This window comes from Cebus imitator, unplaced genomic scaffold (genome assembly GCF_001604975.1).
Source record: "Cebus imitator isolate Cc_AM_T3 unplaced genomic scaffold, Cebus_imitator-1.0 Scaffold350, whole genome shotgun sequence".
Classification (NCBI taxonomy): domain Eukaryota; kingdom Metazoa; phylum Chordata; class Mammalia; order Primates; family Cebidae; genus Cebus; species Cebus imitator.
Genome location: NW_016107665.1, coordinates 2,107,396 through 2,120,295, shown reverse-complemented (window position 1 = coordinate 2,120,295; position 12,900 = coordinate 2,107,396). Strand labels below are relative to the sequence as shown.

The 12,900-nt window shown below is 38.7% G+C and overlaps 1 protein-coding gene across 1 annotated transcript in view; it reads right to left on the bottom strand.

Annotated features, from left to right (window-relative positions):
• Positions 1-1,930: 1,930 nt before the first annotated feature.
• The window catches only part of RAB8B (RAB8B, member RAS oncogene family), an 81,275-nt gene continuing 70,305 nt past the window's right edge, over positions 1,931-12,900 (bottom strand). The window contains exons 6-8 of the mRNA XM_017506212.2: positions 11,206-11,271; positions 7,381-7,431; positions 1,931-6,261 (exon numbers count right to left, since the gene is read on the bottom strand). Of these exons, the coding sequence (XP_017361701.2) occupies positions 6,169-6,261; positions 7,381-7,431; positions 11,206-11,271 (210 nt within the window). The 3' untranslated portion in view covers positions 1,931-6,168. The remainder of the gene's footprint in view (positions 6,262-7,380; positions 7,432-11,205; positions 11,272-12,900) is intronic.

Genomic DNA, 12,900 nt, shown 5'->3' with positions numbered 1-12,900 from the left:
CATGGTGAAACCCCATCTCTACTAAATATATACAAAAATTAGCCAGGCGTGGTGGTATGCGCCTGTAATCCCAGCTACCTGGGAGTCTGAGGCAGAAGAATTGTTTGAACCTGGGAGGTGGAGTTTGCAGTGAGCTGAGATTGTGCCACTGCACTCCAGCCTGGGTGACAAAGGGAGACTCTGTCTCAAAAAANAAAAAAAAAAAAAAAAAAAAAAAAAAAAAAAAAAAAAAAAAAAAAAAAAAAAAAAAAAAAAGAATGCCTCTGGGACCAAGAGGAAAGAGGTGAGGATGAACGTGGATTGTAGATTAGGGAGGAAGAGGAGGATAAACTGTTTTGTGACTGATGCTTTTCTCTGGAAGGAGGGAGGTGAAAGATATGTCCATGAAGAGGGACGGGGAAGAAGTAGAAAGCTTGAGAAGAATCAGGAAGGTTTGAAATGGCTGTGGGATAAATGGGAAAGACTGAGAGTGGGAACATATGCAAACAAAGTGGGAGAGTGTCAACAGTGCTGGTGCCATCAAATTCAGTCCTTTCAGTCTGAGCTGGAGAGGATCACTTGAGCCTAGGAGTTCGAGATCAGCCTGGGCAACATAGTGAAACCCTGTCTCTACCGAAAAAAAAAAAAAATTAGTTGGGTTGGGTAATGCCTGTAGTCCCACCAGCAGTTTGGGAGGCTGAGGCAGGTGGATCATCTGAGGTCAGGAGTTCAAGACCAGCCTAGCCAACGTGGCAAAACCCCATCTCTTACTAAAAATACAAAATTAGCTGGTCACGGTGGTGTGTGCCTGTAATCCCAGCTACTCAGGAGGCTGAGGCAGGAAAATCGCTTGAACCTGGGAGGTGGAGGTTGCAATAAGCTGAGATTGGGCCATTGCCTGGGTGATAGAGAAGAGCTCCATCTAAAGCCCTTCTCTCTCTCTCTCTCTCTCTCTCTCTCTCTCTCTCTCTCTCTCACACACACACACACACACACACACACACACGAAACTGCATTATTTTAAAGTGAAAACAAAACAGCAGAAACAGAAACTAGATTTTCAAAGACTAAGAAGGGAAGGGTGACCAATTTAAAGCTACAGGTTCCACAACAGAATAACCTCAATGTATGCTGAGCTAAGTATGATTAACAGGAGAGCTGGCTATTTTTCTAGGTCTTTTTTTTTTTTCTTTTGAGACAGAGTTTCACTCTTGTTGCTCAGGCTGGAGTGCAATGGTACGACCTTGGCTCACTGCAACCTCTGCGTCCTGGGTTCAAGCCATTCTCTTGCTTCAGCATCCCAAGTAGCTGGGATTACAGGCATGCACCACCATGCCCGGCTCATTTTGTATTTTAGTAGAGACGGGGTTTCTCCATGTTGGTCAGGCCGGTCTCAAACTCCTGACCTCAGATCATCTGCCCACCTTGTCCTCCCAAAGTGCTGGGATTACAGGCATGAGGCACCGTGCCTGACCTATTTTTCTAGGTCTTTAAACAACCCTGGGTCAGATATAACATTTGCTAAAATATCTCAAGTCTGCCACGGTTTGAATCATATACCTATCAAATTTGCAGAAACTTTTTATTTCATTTTATTTATTTTTCTGAGACAGGGTCTCACTCCATCTCCCAGGCTGGGGTGCAGTGGCCCAATCCCGGCTCATGGCAACCTCCATCTCCTGAGTCCAAGAGATTCTCCAGCCTCAGCCTTCTGAGCAGCTGGGACCACAGGCGTGCACCGCCACGCTGGGCTAATTTTTGTATTTTGTAATTTTGTTGTAGAGATGGGAGTCTCACCGTGCTGGCCAGGCTGGTTTCTAACTCTCAACCTCAAGTGATAAACCCGCCCCAGCCTCCCAAAGTGCCAGGACCACAGGCGTGAGCCACCACACCTGGCCCAGATTTGCAGAAACATTTTTAAAATGTGCAGTCCATTTCAGAGTCATGAGTATTTTCATTTTCATTATGTAGTTTTTATTTTAGACGAACATTATTATAAAAAAAAAGTTCACCTGGAATGAAATCCATTTAAAAAAAAACATAGCATCAGTATCAGTACACAGTTAATGAATTGGCTTAAACAAGATTAACCACGTGACAGGTCCACTTATCTGCAAGAGCTTTTCACATTAAGCCATTGGAGCAAAAAAAAAATATGTTTAAACATGTACAGTAGGATAATTATATGTAAAAACTAGAGAGCTTCCATTAGGGGCATGATTTTCATCAGTTTATAGTATTTTGCATGAGAGGAACTGCAGTGTCAGCTGCAAACAAAATAAAACCCATCAGTAAGGCCACAGAAATGAACTACGAAATTCACATTTGTTAAAAAGGTAAGAAAGTGAAATAAGTTCTATTAGTTTCTTGGCACAAGAAATGCAATTGCATATGGCACACGCATTTCAAGAAATGAAGTATAATTTGAAAATATCCCTAAAATAATTGTTTGCTAATCTTTATTTCTCAACATTTCAGTCATTTAGATTTTTTCATAGTGAACATGACAGCCATTAATTTTATTAGTCTAAAAAAAAAAAAAGACTGGTTCTACTCTAAAATTGTGCTAGAATTTGAAATTCTTTTAGCATATCCTGTCCGTCTAGGTCCCTCTATATCAAGGGATTTCATTTTTAGACATTCCTTTCTGCCTACCCCTGCACTCCCTTTGGATGTAACAGGGGAAAAGAAATGTCTTTTCTGTTAAAAAAAAAAAAAAAAAATTGAAGAAACGTGATTGCAGAAATGAGTGCTTAAAATTTACAGTAAGTAAACCAACATAATGAAATGTGGTTTTAAAATTTTAAGCTTAGAAGCTCATCTTTAAAGATTGAGAACTAAATTTGTAAAGGAATCTAAGTCACGAACTTGAAAAGAATGTCTGCTTAAATGTATCACTTACTGATCACAGGGAAAACTTTATAAGCCTTAATATAGACTCTCAGCATTCGGAACCTGTGTAATGGAGTTATAATCTCTTACTTAGAAACTTCTGCAAAAACGCATCTCTATTGCACAGCTAAATTAACGGAGACAGGGAGATAATACTTTTTTTAAGCTACTGGATATGACATGTATGCTCTATTCTAAACTAGTAATTCCTACTTTTCTCAATGATGTCTTCAGTTCAAAACAAAACAGAATCTAAATTTTGTTAGATGCTTAAAGGCTGGCTCACTGTTTTTCTACCAGGTATTAGAATACTAATTAGCTAAATGAGGTATAATTAAAAAATAGTCCTTCAAAGTAAAGAGTAGTCTTCTGAAAATTTATAACAAAGACTGCACAAAATGTTTATGTAAATAGTAAGAAACCCTGCAGCACCTACTAACTGATGCACAGGTAAGATTATTTTATCATAATCTGTCTGAAGTAAAATATAGCTAAAATAAGTTCCCAGTGAAACATTTTACAATCAACTGATTTACATGCTACTTAGTTACAGCACATTTTCACTGTCTGACACCCTCAGACTCTATTCGAAAGGTCTAGTCCAACCATTGTCAAAAATCAATACACTGATAATAAAGTGCAGCTACTGAACCACTAACACTGCTGCAAAAATCTTCATGTACCTTATCCATAAGACCACAAAAATGTTCACAAAAAACTAGATTTCTTCAGTTTCAGCAGGGAACAGACAATTATCTGTCATTAAATTCATCTACAAATAGAAAAAATAATGCACTGTATGTACATTATTAAGCAAAGTGGAATATTTATTGGGTCATTTTACCATGCAGAAAGTGAATTTCCTAAGGTCTTAGCTCAATGTATATACAATTTAGCAAAGCTAAATGTAAGAAAATAGCAAGGACAATTTATTTCTATATAACAGAGCATATACTCCCAATTTGCTGCTACTTCAAAGAGCACTTTTAGACTCTTCTAACTTTTACAGGCTCTTTCAAGTGAAGTTCATGGAGACTAGTTATTATAAGACAAAAGTTATACTAGTTAGTATAAGACAAAAGAAGAAGAAATACAACCAAATCAAAGCACTATGTTAAAAATAATAACAAAAGCTAACCACAGAATATGTCAGTTTTGGTTTGCAGACAACCCCTGAGATTATATAAACCAAAGTGTTAAGACACCAAATAGTCAGAGGTAAATTACTAAGAGAATTACATTCATACATGGTGTCATAGCACCTGTCTTTTAGAAAGTACTTTGTTACCATCCAGAAAGCTTAACTGCTTGGATTTTTTTCAGGAAATAGTAAATATAAGATGTTCCTAAAAAATTATGTTTTCCTTTTGAAAATGTATTTAATTTTAAGACAGTAGAATTACAATCAACTTTCAATGACAGAACTACTAATTATACTAGAACAGCAATGGATGACTTTTAAGCCTATAGGTAATTACAAAAAAAAAAAAAAAATTACAGAGGCTGAAATTTGTCAACAAGTTAGTATGTCTACTAAAAATAGCTTGGGAATATTTGCAGCTGCTAAATTCTTCCATATTTTCAAATAAGTATGAAAGATTGACTGGTCCAAGCATTCTAATGCCACATCTTAATTTGAAGAGAATTCTCTGTGGTAATAAGCAATCCCTTTCTGCTTCCATCTCCTGTTCCTATCTAGCATGATAGTAGTCTTTGTGAAGCAAAACAGGTATACCAGGAAGAATAATGAACAGAATTCATTTCCCTCATCCCCTCTGTATCATCCCTCGCTGTGTTATGACACTGAAGGCTAGAGTAACAGCAATGACACAGTGATCTGAATTTGGCACGTAAATTAACACTAAATACCTCGCGATGGTTTCATCTACAAAAAGTATACCAGTACCAGTGTTTGTTGAAAAAGGCAACTAAGCTTTTGGTTGGCTTTAGCCCAAATGACTGGACTAAGTTCTATAACAATGAACTAAACAGATGGAACTGGGTTCTACACATTCAACAACAGCTGTTTTAAAACTGAAACCTTGGTCCTATTTTCTCTAATGAAAAGACTTTTCCTAGAGGCGGCACTAGGTCTAAGTACTTTTATTTCAAAAAATACCCCCTAAATAAAAACAACCAAAAATCATTATTTTCACCATTACCAAGAGCTAGCTCTATTAAATTTGTATCAACAAGTTAATCTCCCTCTCTACAGGTAAGCTTTCTACAAACTAACATCTACAACGTCTTGTTACACAAACTAACATCTACCTAACTCTTATTAACTTTTGTAGACAGGGATTATGGTAGGAATTTGGTATTACAACTAAACCAGTCAGCTAAGGAATGAAGCTAGGAAAAAATATATTACATATCCATATTGACAGAAGCACGGTTAAATGCTGAACTAAAACTCTAAATGGTATATCTCTCAGCCCACGTAAAATTTCAGCTCAAGAAGTTCACAGATAGAAACAGATAATAATGTTCAAATATGTTGTCAGTTTTAAGTAACTGAATGATTACAGTAAGTCAAACATGAGAAAGAATAGCAAATACAAACCCCAAGGAAAAATGAGACTGTGATTATTTCCTGATGCAGTTTCTATAGATTAGGCAGAGGTAATCATTTTAAAAAGTGATTCATTCAGCTACCCAGACTCTGGCAAATAGGTCAGGGATGAGGCAAAGCTCTTAATAATCTGAAGAAATAAAGAAATTGTGGCTTTTGATGACTAGATGGGTATTTCAGTAAATTTTAAAAATGCATTTAATGATTTTTATTTAAGAAAAAGCCCTTAAATAAATGCTACCAAGGCAGTAATATTTGACCTTATGAACCAGAGCAAATACCCTTTAATTTTAGTATATTAACCTCTGCTCTAAATGCTCTGCTTTTAACATCACCAAATTACAAATTTTCCCAGAACTTCATGACACAAAAGTGTGCAAATATGAGTCTAAGATTGTGCTGAAATAGGGAAAGGATAACTAACACTGATGTGCACAGTAAAAAAGAAAGGTAACAGCTTCTGCAACAGGTAATAAAACAAGGAAAAAACGAGTTAGGTCCTGCATGTGTCTCCACTTCATTGCTTCCATGTTTGAAAAAAGGAGCCTGTTCTTTTGCTAGGCTATGAGGCTGGAATCCACTTGGCATTCTGTGTCGAGAGGTCTAAGTTCAGTGGTGCTCTCAGCAGCAGCCAGGAGGTGTGATTCTGAGGCTGGGTGACCTGTGCTTTCAGAGAAGCAGGAAAGGGCCCTCTAGGTGTGCTGCAGTCTCTCAGAAAGAGTTCATCAAAGTAGCGAGCAACGAAAGAAACTGGTCTTCTTTGATCGGTTTTCTGTTATTTTCACTGGTCCACCTGCTCCTGCTGAATTGCTGTCATTCTGAAAAATAGAAGATAAAGTTACTAAGGAAATAAAAGTTTCATGGTTTGACCTCAGTTACCAAAAAAAATTTAAATAACTAACCATATCATGTGAAATGTGTATTCTGGTGAAATGTGTATTCTCTCGAGTATTTTATTAGAAAGGGAACTACTTAAGCATCAATGCTGTCATTTTCTTTGGAAATGGTGAATTAAAAAGAGGAAAATCATGGCCGGGCGCGGTGGCTCAAGCCTGTAATCCCAGCACTTTGGGAGGCCGAGGCGGGTGGATCACGAGGTCAAGAGATCGAGACCATCCTGGTCAACATGGTGAAACCCCGTCTCTACTAAAAATACAAAAAATTAGCTGGGCATGGTGGTGCGTGCCTGTAATCCCAGCTACTCAGGAGGCTGAGGCAGGAGAATTGCCTGAACCCAGGAGGCGGAGGTTGCGGTGAGCCGAGATTGCGCCATTGCACTCCAGCCTGGGTAACATGAGTGAAACTCCGTCTCAAAAAAGAAAAAAAAAAAGAGGAAAATCCCCTTATGATAGCAGCTTTTATATCAATAATATATTAGATAGGAAGCTTCTATTTCTGGTTCCAATGGAGTGTACCGTTTCAAAGATAATGAAGGAAACAATGTTAAGATACTGACATAGAAAATTCTGTTAGAGGTAAGAAAAATGAGTAGTATATGGCATGCAATTATACTAAGGACTCAGGACAAAAAAAACCTTTCAAGGCTGTCTTAATAATTTGTCACTGAGACAGTTTCAAATTTAAGCAAACTTTAGCAACTTCAAGGTCATAGTTATGTAGATATAAATATCTGTCACATGAAAACTGAACTGGATAACTTGATGGCAAAAATATAATTTATGCTAGTATTATTTTCATTACTTTGATCAAAATTCAATTAAAGATCACTTAAACAGCCAGATGAAAGAACTGAAACAGCTGCAGTTCAGAAATAAGAATCCTCAACAAACAGAACTAAGAATCAGAGTTCAACCAAATGAGTACTTGAGTCAGGAAAAAACTGAGTTTTATGTGAATATATTATAATTAGATCTATCCTTTTCATCAAATGGCAAATAAAGAGCATAATGGAAATAAAAATTATAAGTGATACAAACCATTTTTCTGTTGAGTTTTGTCATTATATCTCGTGCAAGTGTAAAAAATGCCTGTAGGTAAAACAAAACATTTTAATTATTATATATTCACTATATATATTTATTCCCTTTCCCCCATAGATGGGGTCTTGCTAGGTTGCCCTGGCTGGATTGGAACTCCTGGGCTCAAGCAATCCTCCCACCTCAGTCTCCTGAGTAGCTGGGACTACAGGTGTGAGCCACCAGCCTAACTTATTTTAAAATAGAAATACATAATTGTTTATTATTTCAGTATAAATATACCACTTTAAAGTTTTACATTAAGAAAATAACAATTGTAATCATAGTTAGCACGTGTTTACTCTTTTGAGATTGTATCATAAACATTTTCCAATGTTATCAAACTATCATTCATTCATCAAATATTTTCTTCATGTGATATAATATCTATCACAATAACACACTTGTTGAGTCACGAGTAACTTCCTCAGTACACCAAAAACAGGACGGAAGCTCTGTCTAAGCTACCCCATGACCCTAGAGCAGGGCACAGTGCTGATCCAGGAGATGCTGAGTATCTGGTATAATGAGTGAAATAATAATTATGTATTATCCTATAGTTCTAAAATCTGTCTTCACAAAAATCTCTACTTTTTCTTTCTGACCTTTTCTTTCAAATTGCTCTCACTTTTGTACCTGAATATGTATAATCTTCTGTGTCTGAACACTCCAAAATCCCAACAGTTCCTGGAGCTGTCAGGTAAATTCCCTACCGTGGAAGTCAGTTCAAATAGAAGCAGGGCAAATCTGATTAATCTTGGTGATAATTTATCCATAATGTCTCTTGATACAAACCAAGTATTTTTTAAACCCATCATCAATTCATTTTTCTACAAAGCCAAGAACTGTTAAAGAGTCTTCATTTATCTCCATGCTAAACCCACTGTTATGTCAGCCTCTTTGTTCCCAACACTCCTGATCCCCAAACATTGTTCACAAAAAGGATTATTTCCAATCCAATCAAATAAAAAAATATGACAACTACTATTATTACTCATTGTCAGTGCCTCACTGTCAAACTCGTCACCTATGAGTTTAACTACACTGATTAAAAGCTCTGGCAAAGTTGCTGCCATCTGTATGCCTGGCTAGAATAAGCAGGTCAGGCAGCTCCCAGTATGAATCTATACTGCTGCAAATGATAGGATTTCATTCTTTTTTATGGCTGAATAGTATTCCATTGGGTATATATATCACATTTTCTTTGTCCATTCATCCACTGATGGACACCTAGGTTGATATACTGATTTCCTTTCTTTTGGGTAAATACCCACCAGTAGTGAGACTGCTGGATCATATGGTAGTTCTATTTTTAGTTTTCTGACTGTTCTCCATAGTGGCTGTACTAATTTACATTCCTCCCCACAGTATATGAGAGTTTCCCTTTCTCTACATCCTTTCTAGCATTTGTTATTGCCTATCTCTTTGATAAAAGCCATTTTAACTGGGGCAAGATGGTAGCTCACTGTAGTTTTGATATGCATTGCCCTGATGATTAGTGATGTTGGGCATTTTTTCATATACCTGCTGGCCATTTGTCTTCTTTTGAGAAATGTCTATTCAGATCTTTTGCTCATTTTTAACTTGGACTATTTCTGATGGCGGGAAATCCTTTTGTAGCAAGCAGAGGGAAGCATTTTTCTGCTTATCTAAGCTTGTGTAAATAAATCAGTAGAGGCTTCCTGTTTCCTAACACCCACTGGCCAACCTAAACAAATAACTGTTATTTAAAACAAGGAAAAGGTTCTGATCAGTATCCACTGGCTAATAAAGTCATGTAGGTCTCAATTTTTAACCATTAAGTTATGATGAACAGTGAGTAACCTAGGAAATTAAATGTTTATGAGACCATCAATATTATTAAGAGAATTATATGTATTAACACATATCACATGTAAATTAAGTGTATTATTTTTATGATCACTTGAAAAAAATGTTTTTATAAAAAAGACAATATCGGGCTGGGCATGGGGGCTCACGCCTGGAATCCCAGCACTTTGGGAGGCCGAGGTGGGTGGATCACGAGGTCAGGAGATCGAGACCATCCTGGCCATGGTGAAACCTTGTCTCTACTAAAATACAAAAAAAATTAGCCAGGTGTGATGGCGTGTGCCTGTAGTTTCAGCTACTTGGGAAGCTGAGGCAGGGGAATTGCTTGAACCTGGGAGACGGAGGTTGTAGTGAGCAGAGATCATGCCACTGTACTCCAGCCTGGCAACAGAGCAAGACTCCATCTCAAAAAAAAAAAAAAAAAAAAAAAATATCAGGCCAGGCATGGTGGGTCACGCCTGTATCCCAGTACTTCGGGAGGCTGAGGCGGGTGGATCACCTGAGGTCAAGAGTTTGAGACCAGCCTGGCCAACATGGTGAAATCCATTGCTATTAAAAATACAAAAATGGCCAGATGTGGTGGCTCACGCCTGTAATCCCAGCACTTTGGGAGGCCATGGCAGGTGGATCATGAAGTCAAGAGATCAAGACCATCCTGGCCAACATGGTGAAACCCCGTCTCTACTAAAAATACAAAAATCAGCGGGCCGTGGTGGCACATGCCTGTATTCCCAGCTACTCAGGAGGCTGAGGCAGGAGAATTGCTTGCACCTGGGAGGCAGAGGTTGCAGTGAGCCGAGATCCCGCCACTGCACTCCAGCCTGGCGCCTGGCGACACAGCAAGACTCTGTCTCAAAACAAACAAACAAACAAACAAACAAAAATTAGCCAGGCATGGTGGCATGTTCCTAATCCCAGCTACTCAGGAGGCTGAGGCAGGAGAACTGCTTGAACCCAGGAGGCGGAGGTTGCAGTGAACCAAGATCATGCCACTGCACTCCAGTAGAGTGAGAGTCTATCTCAAAAAAAAAAAAAAGAGAGAAAGAGAGACAAAAGAAAGTATCAACAGTTCTTCTTTTCGTGAAGAAAATCTATTCTTTCTTTCCTTCTCTCTCTCAACAGTTCTTTTTGGTGAAGAAAACCTTTTCTTTCTTTCCTTTCTACTCTCTCTTTCTCTCCCTTTTCTTTCTTTTTCTTTCTTTCTCTTTCTTTCCTTTCTTTCTCTCCTTCCTTCCTTCCCTCCCTCCCTTCTCTCTCTGTCTCTCTCTCTCTCTCCTGGGATACATGTGCAGAACATGCAGGTTTCTCACATAGGTATACATGTGCCATGGGGGTTTGCTGCACCCATCAACTGATCATCTACATTAAGTATTGAAGAAAATCTATTCTTGTAAGACTTTAGATGGTTTGGTTTTCCTTAACAGCTAACTCAGTGAAAATTTATTAAAGCCACTGTCTGATAAACACGCTTTCTTGTTTCTACTAAATGCCACTATGTTAACAATTTATTGTGCTTAACCTACCTCAAATGTGTATACTAAAGGAATGTGTCCAATAAACTTAACACTTTAACTCTCCCTTGAGAGTGTACAGCCCTGAAAGTGATTTAACTCTTGTGCTGCAGGCATACGGGATGACGTGAATGAGCACAGCACACTGGTTGGTCTTCTAGTCCAGGATTTCCAGCTGCCCAAACAAAGCAAACCTGAACTTCTATCTTCTATCCTGTGAATCTTAACTGCACAATCTAATATAACCCAGATGGAGGCTTATGCTAGAAATTCAACAACTAGCGTCTACATAAAAATCAGAAGCACAAAAGTGTACAGAGTGGAGGTGGGTCAACAAAGGGCGTTCAATAGGTCAGAAAATGCCAAGGCTTTGAGAGCTGTTTGAACACAGGCCCCTAAGAAGCAGCGCTGCTCCGTAACAAGTCACCAAACGCTTCCTTCTTACCTCTTCTACATTTGTACTGGATTTTGCACTTGTCTCCAAGAATTTAATCCCATAGTCAATTGCTAGCTGAAAGGCAAATAGAAATATTTCAGTTTAGCAAAAGATGCTTGAACATACAATGCATTTATATTTCTTAGGTTTTTCAAAGTCCCAAAGGTAGGATATCTATTTCAGAATTCCTGTGGTTCTCAAATTTCTTCGTTTTCTTCTACTGCATTTGGAATTTAATAATTTAACATAATCATCATAAGAAAGACGGCACAACTTCCATTTAAAACATAATTTAAGGCTGGACACGGTGGCTCACAGCTGTAATCCCAGCACTTTGGGAGGCCGAGGTGGGCAGATCTCCAGGTCAAGAGATCAAGACCATCCTGGCTGACACAGTGAAACCCCGTCTCTACTAAAAATACAAAAAATTAGTCAGGCATGGTGGCATGTGGCTGTAGTCCCAGCTACTCAGGAGGCTGAGGCAGGAGAATCGCTTGAACCTGGGAGGTGGAGGTTGGAGTGAGCCAAGATTGCACCACTGCATTCCAGCCTGGGTGACAGAAAGGGACTCCATCTCAAAAATAAATAAATAAATAAATAAATAAAATAAAATAATAATTTCAGTATTTATCTTTTTTTTTCTTTTTTTGTACTTTCAGTTCTCTAATATGGGATAAATACCCACCCTCCCAAGGCAGGAGAATAGGGTCTGGAGGCAGGGAACCTAAGGCCAATTCACACTGACTTCCTACAACTAAATAAAAAGAAAAGCCCCAGCCTTCCATGCCCAAGTAACAAAAGAACAGGGGGTACTCCCTTTTGCAACCTCTTCCCCTTTTCTGCCTCACAGATGAAAAATGTAAAGTACCTCTGATTAGTCCCCTCCCACAACCAATCAGAGTTTCTGTGTAGGGTATAACCTTGTAACTTCATTTCATCCTCTGATTGGACGTGGAGGGCAACCAATCAGATTGGTCACGAGCCACTACTTCATTTACATAGGGTGTAAGCCAAGTAACCCATGGGAAATTTCTAAAGGGTATTTAAACCCCAGAAAATTCTATAACCAGTGCTCTTAAGCTGCTTGCTCGAGCCCACTCCCATACTGTGGAGTGTACTTTCATTTCAATAAATCTGTGCTTTTTTTGGGCTTCATTCTTTCATTGCTTGGTTTGTGTGTTTTGTCCAATTCTTTGCTCAAAATGCCAAGAACCTGGATGACTCATAGTGAAGACCCTCCATTGGTAACACTACCATTATTTTGGGATTCATTCATTCCTTTTATCTGCTCCCAAAGTATAATTCTCCAGCAGTTACTATACTGACTTTTAGGCCAGGTGCAGTGGCTCACGCCTGTAATCCCAATAGTTTGGGAGGCCAAGGCGGGCAGATCACCTGAGGTCAGGAGTTAAGAGACCAGGTTGGCCAACATGGTTAAACCCTGTCCCTACTAAAAAAAAAAACAAAAATTAGCCAGGTGTGGCAGCAGGCGTCTATAGTCCCAGCTACTCAGGAGGCTGAGACAAGAGAATCATTTGAACCAGGGAGGTGGAGGCTGCAGTGAGCCGAGATGGCGCCTTTGCACTCCAGCCTGGGTGGCAAGAGTGAAACTCCGTCTCAAATGAAAAACAAAAAACTGTATTGACTTTCGATGATTTTTTTTTCTTTTCTTTTTTTTTTTTTTTGAGACGGAGTTTCGCTCTT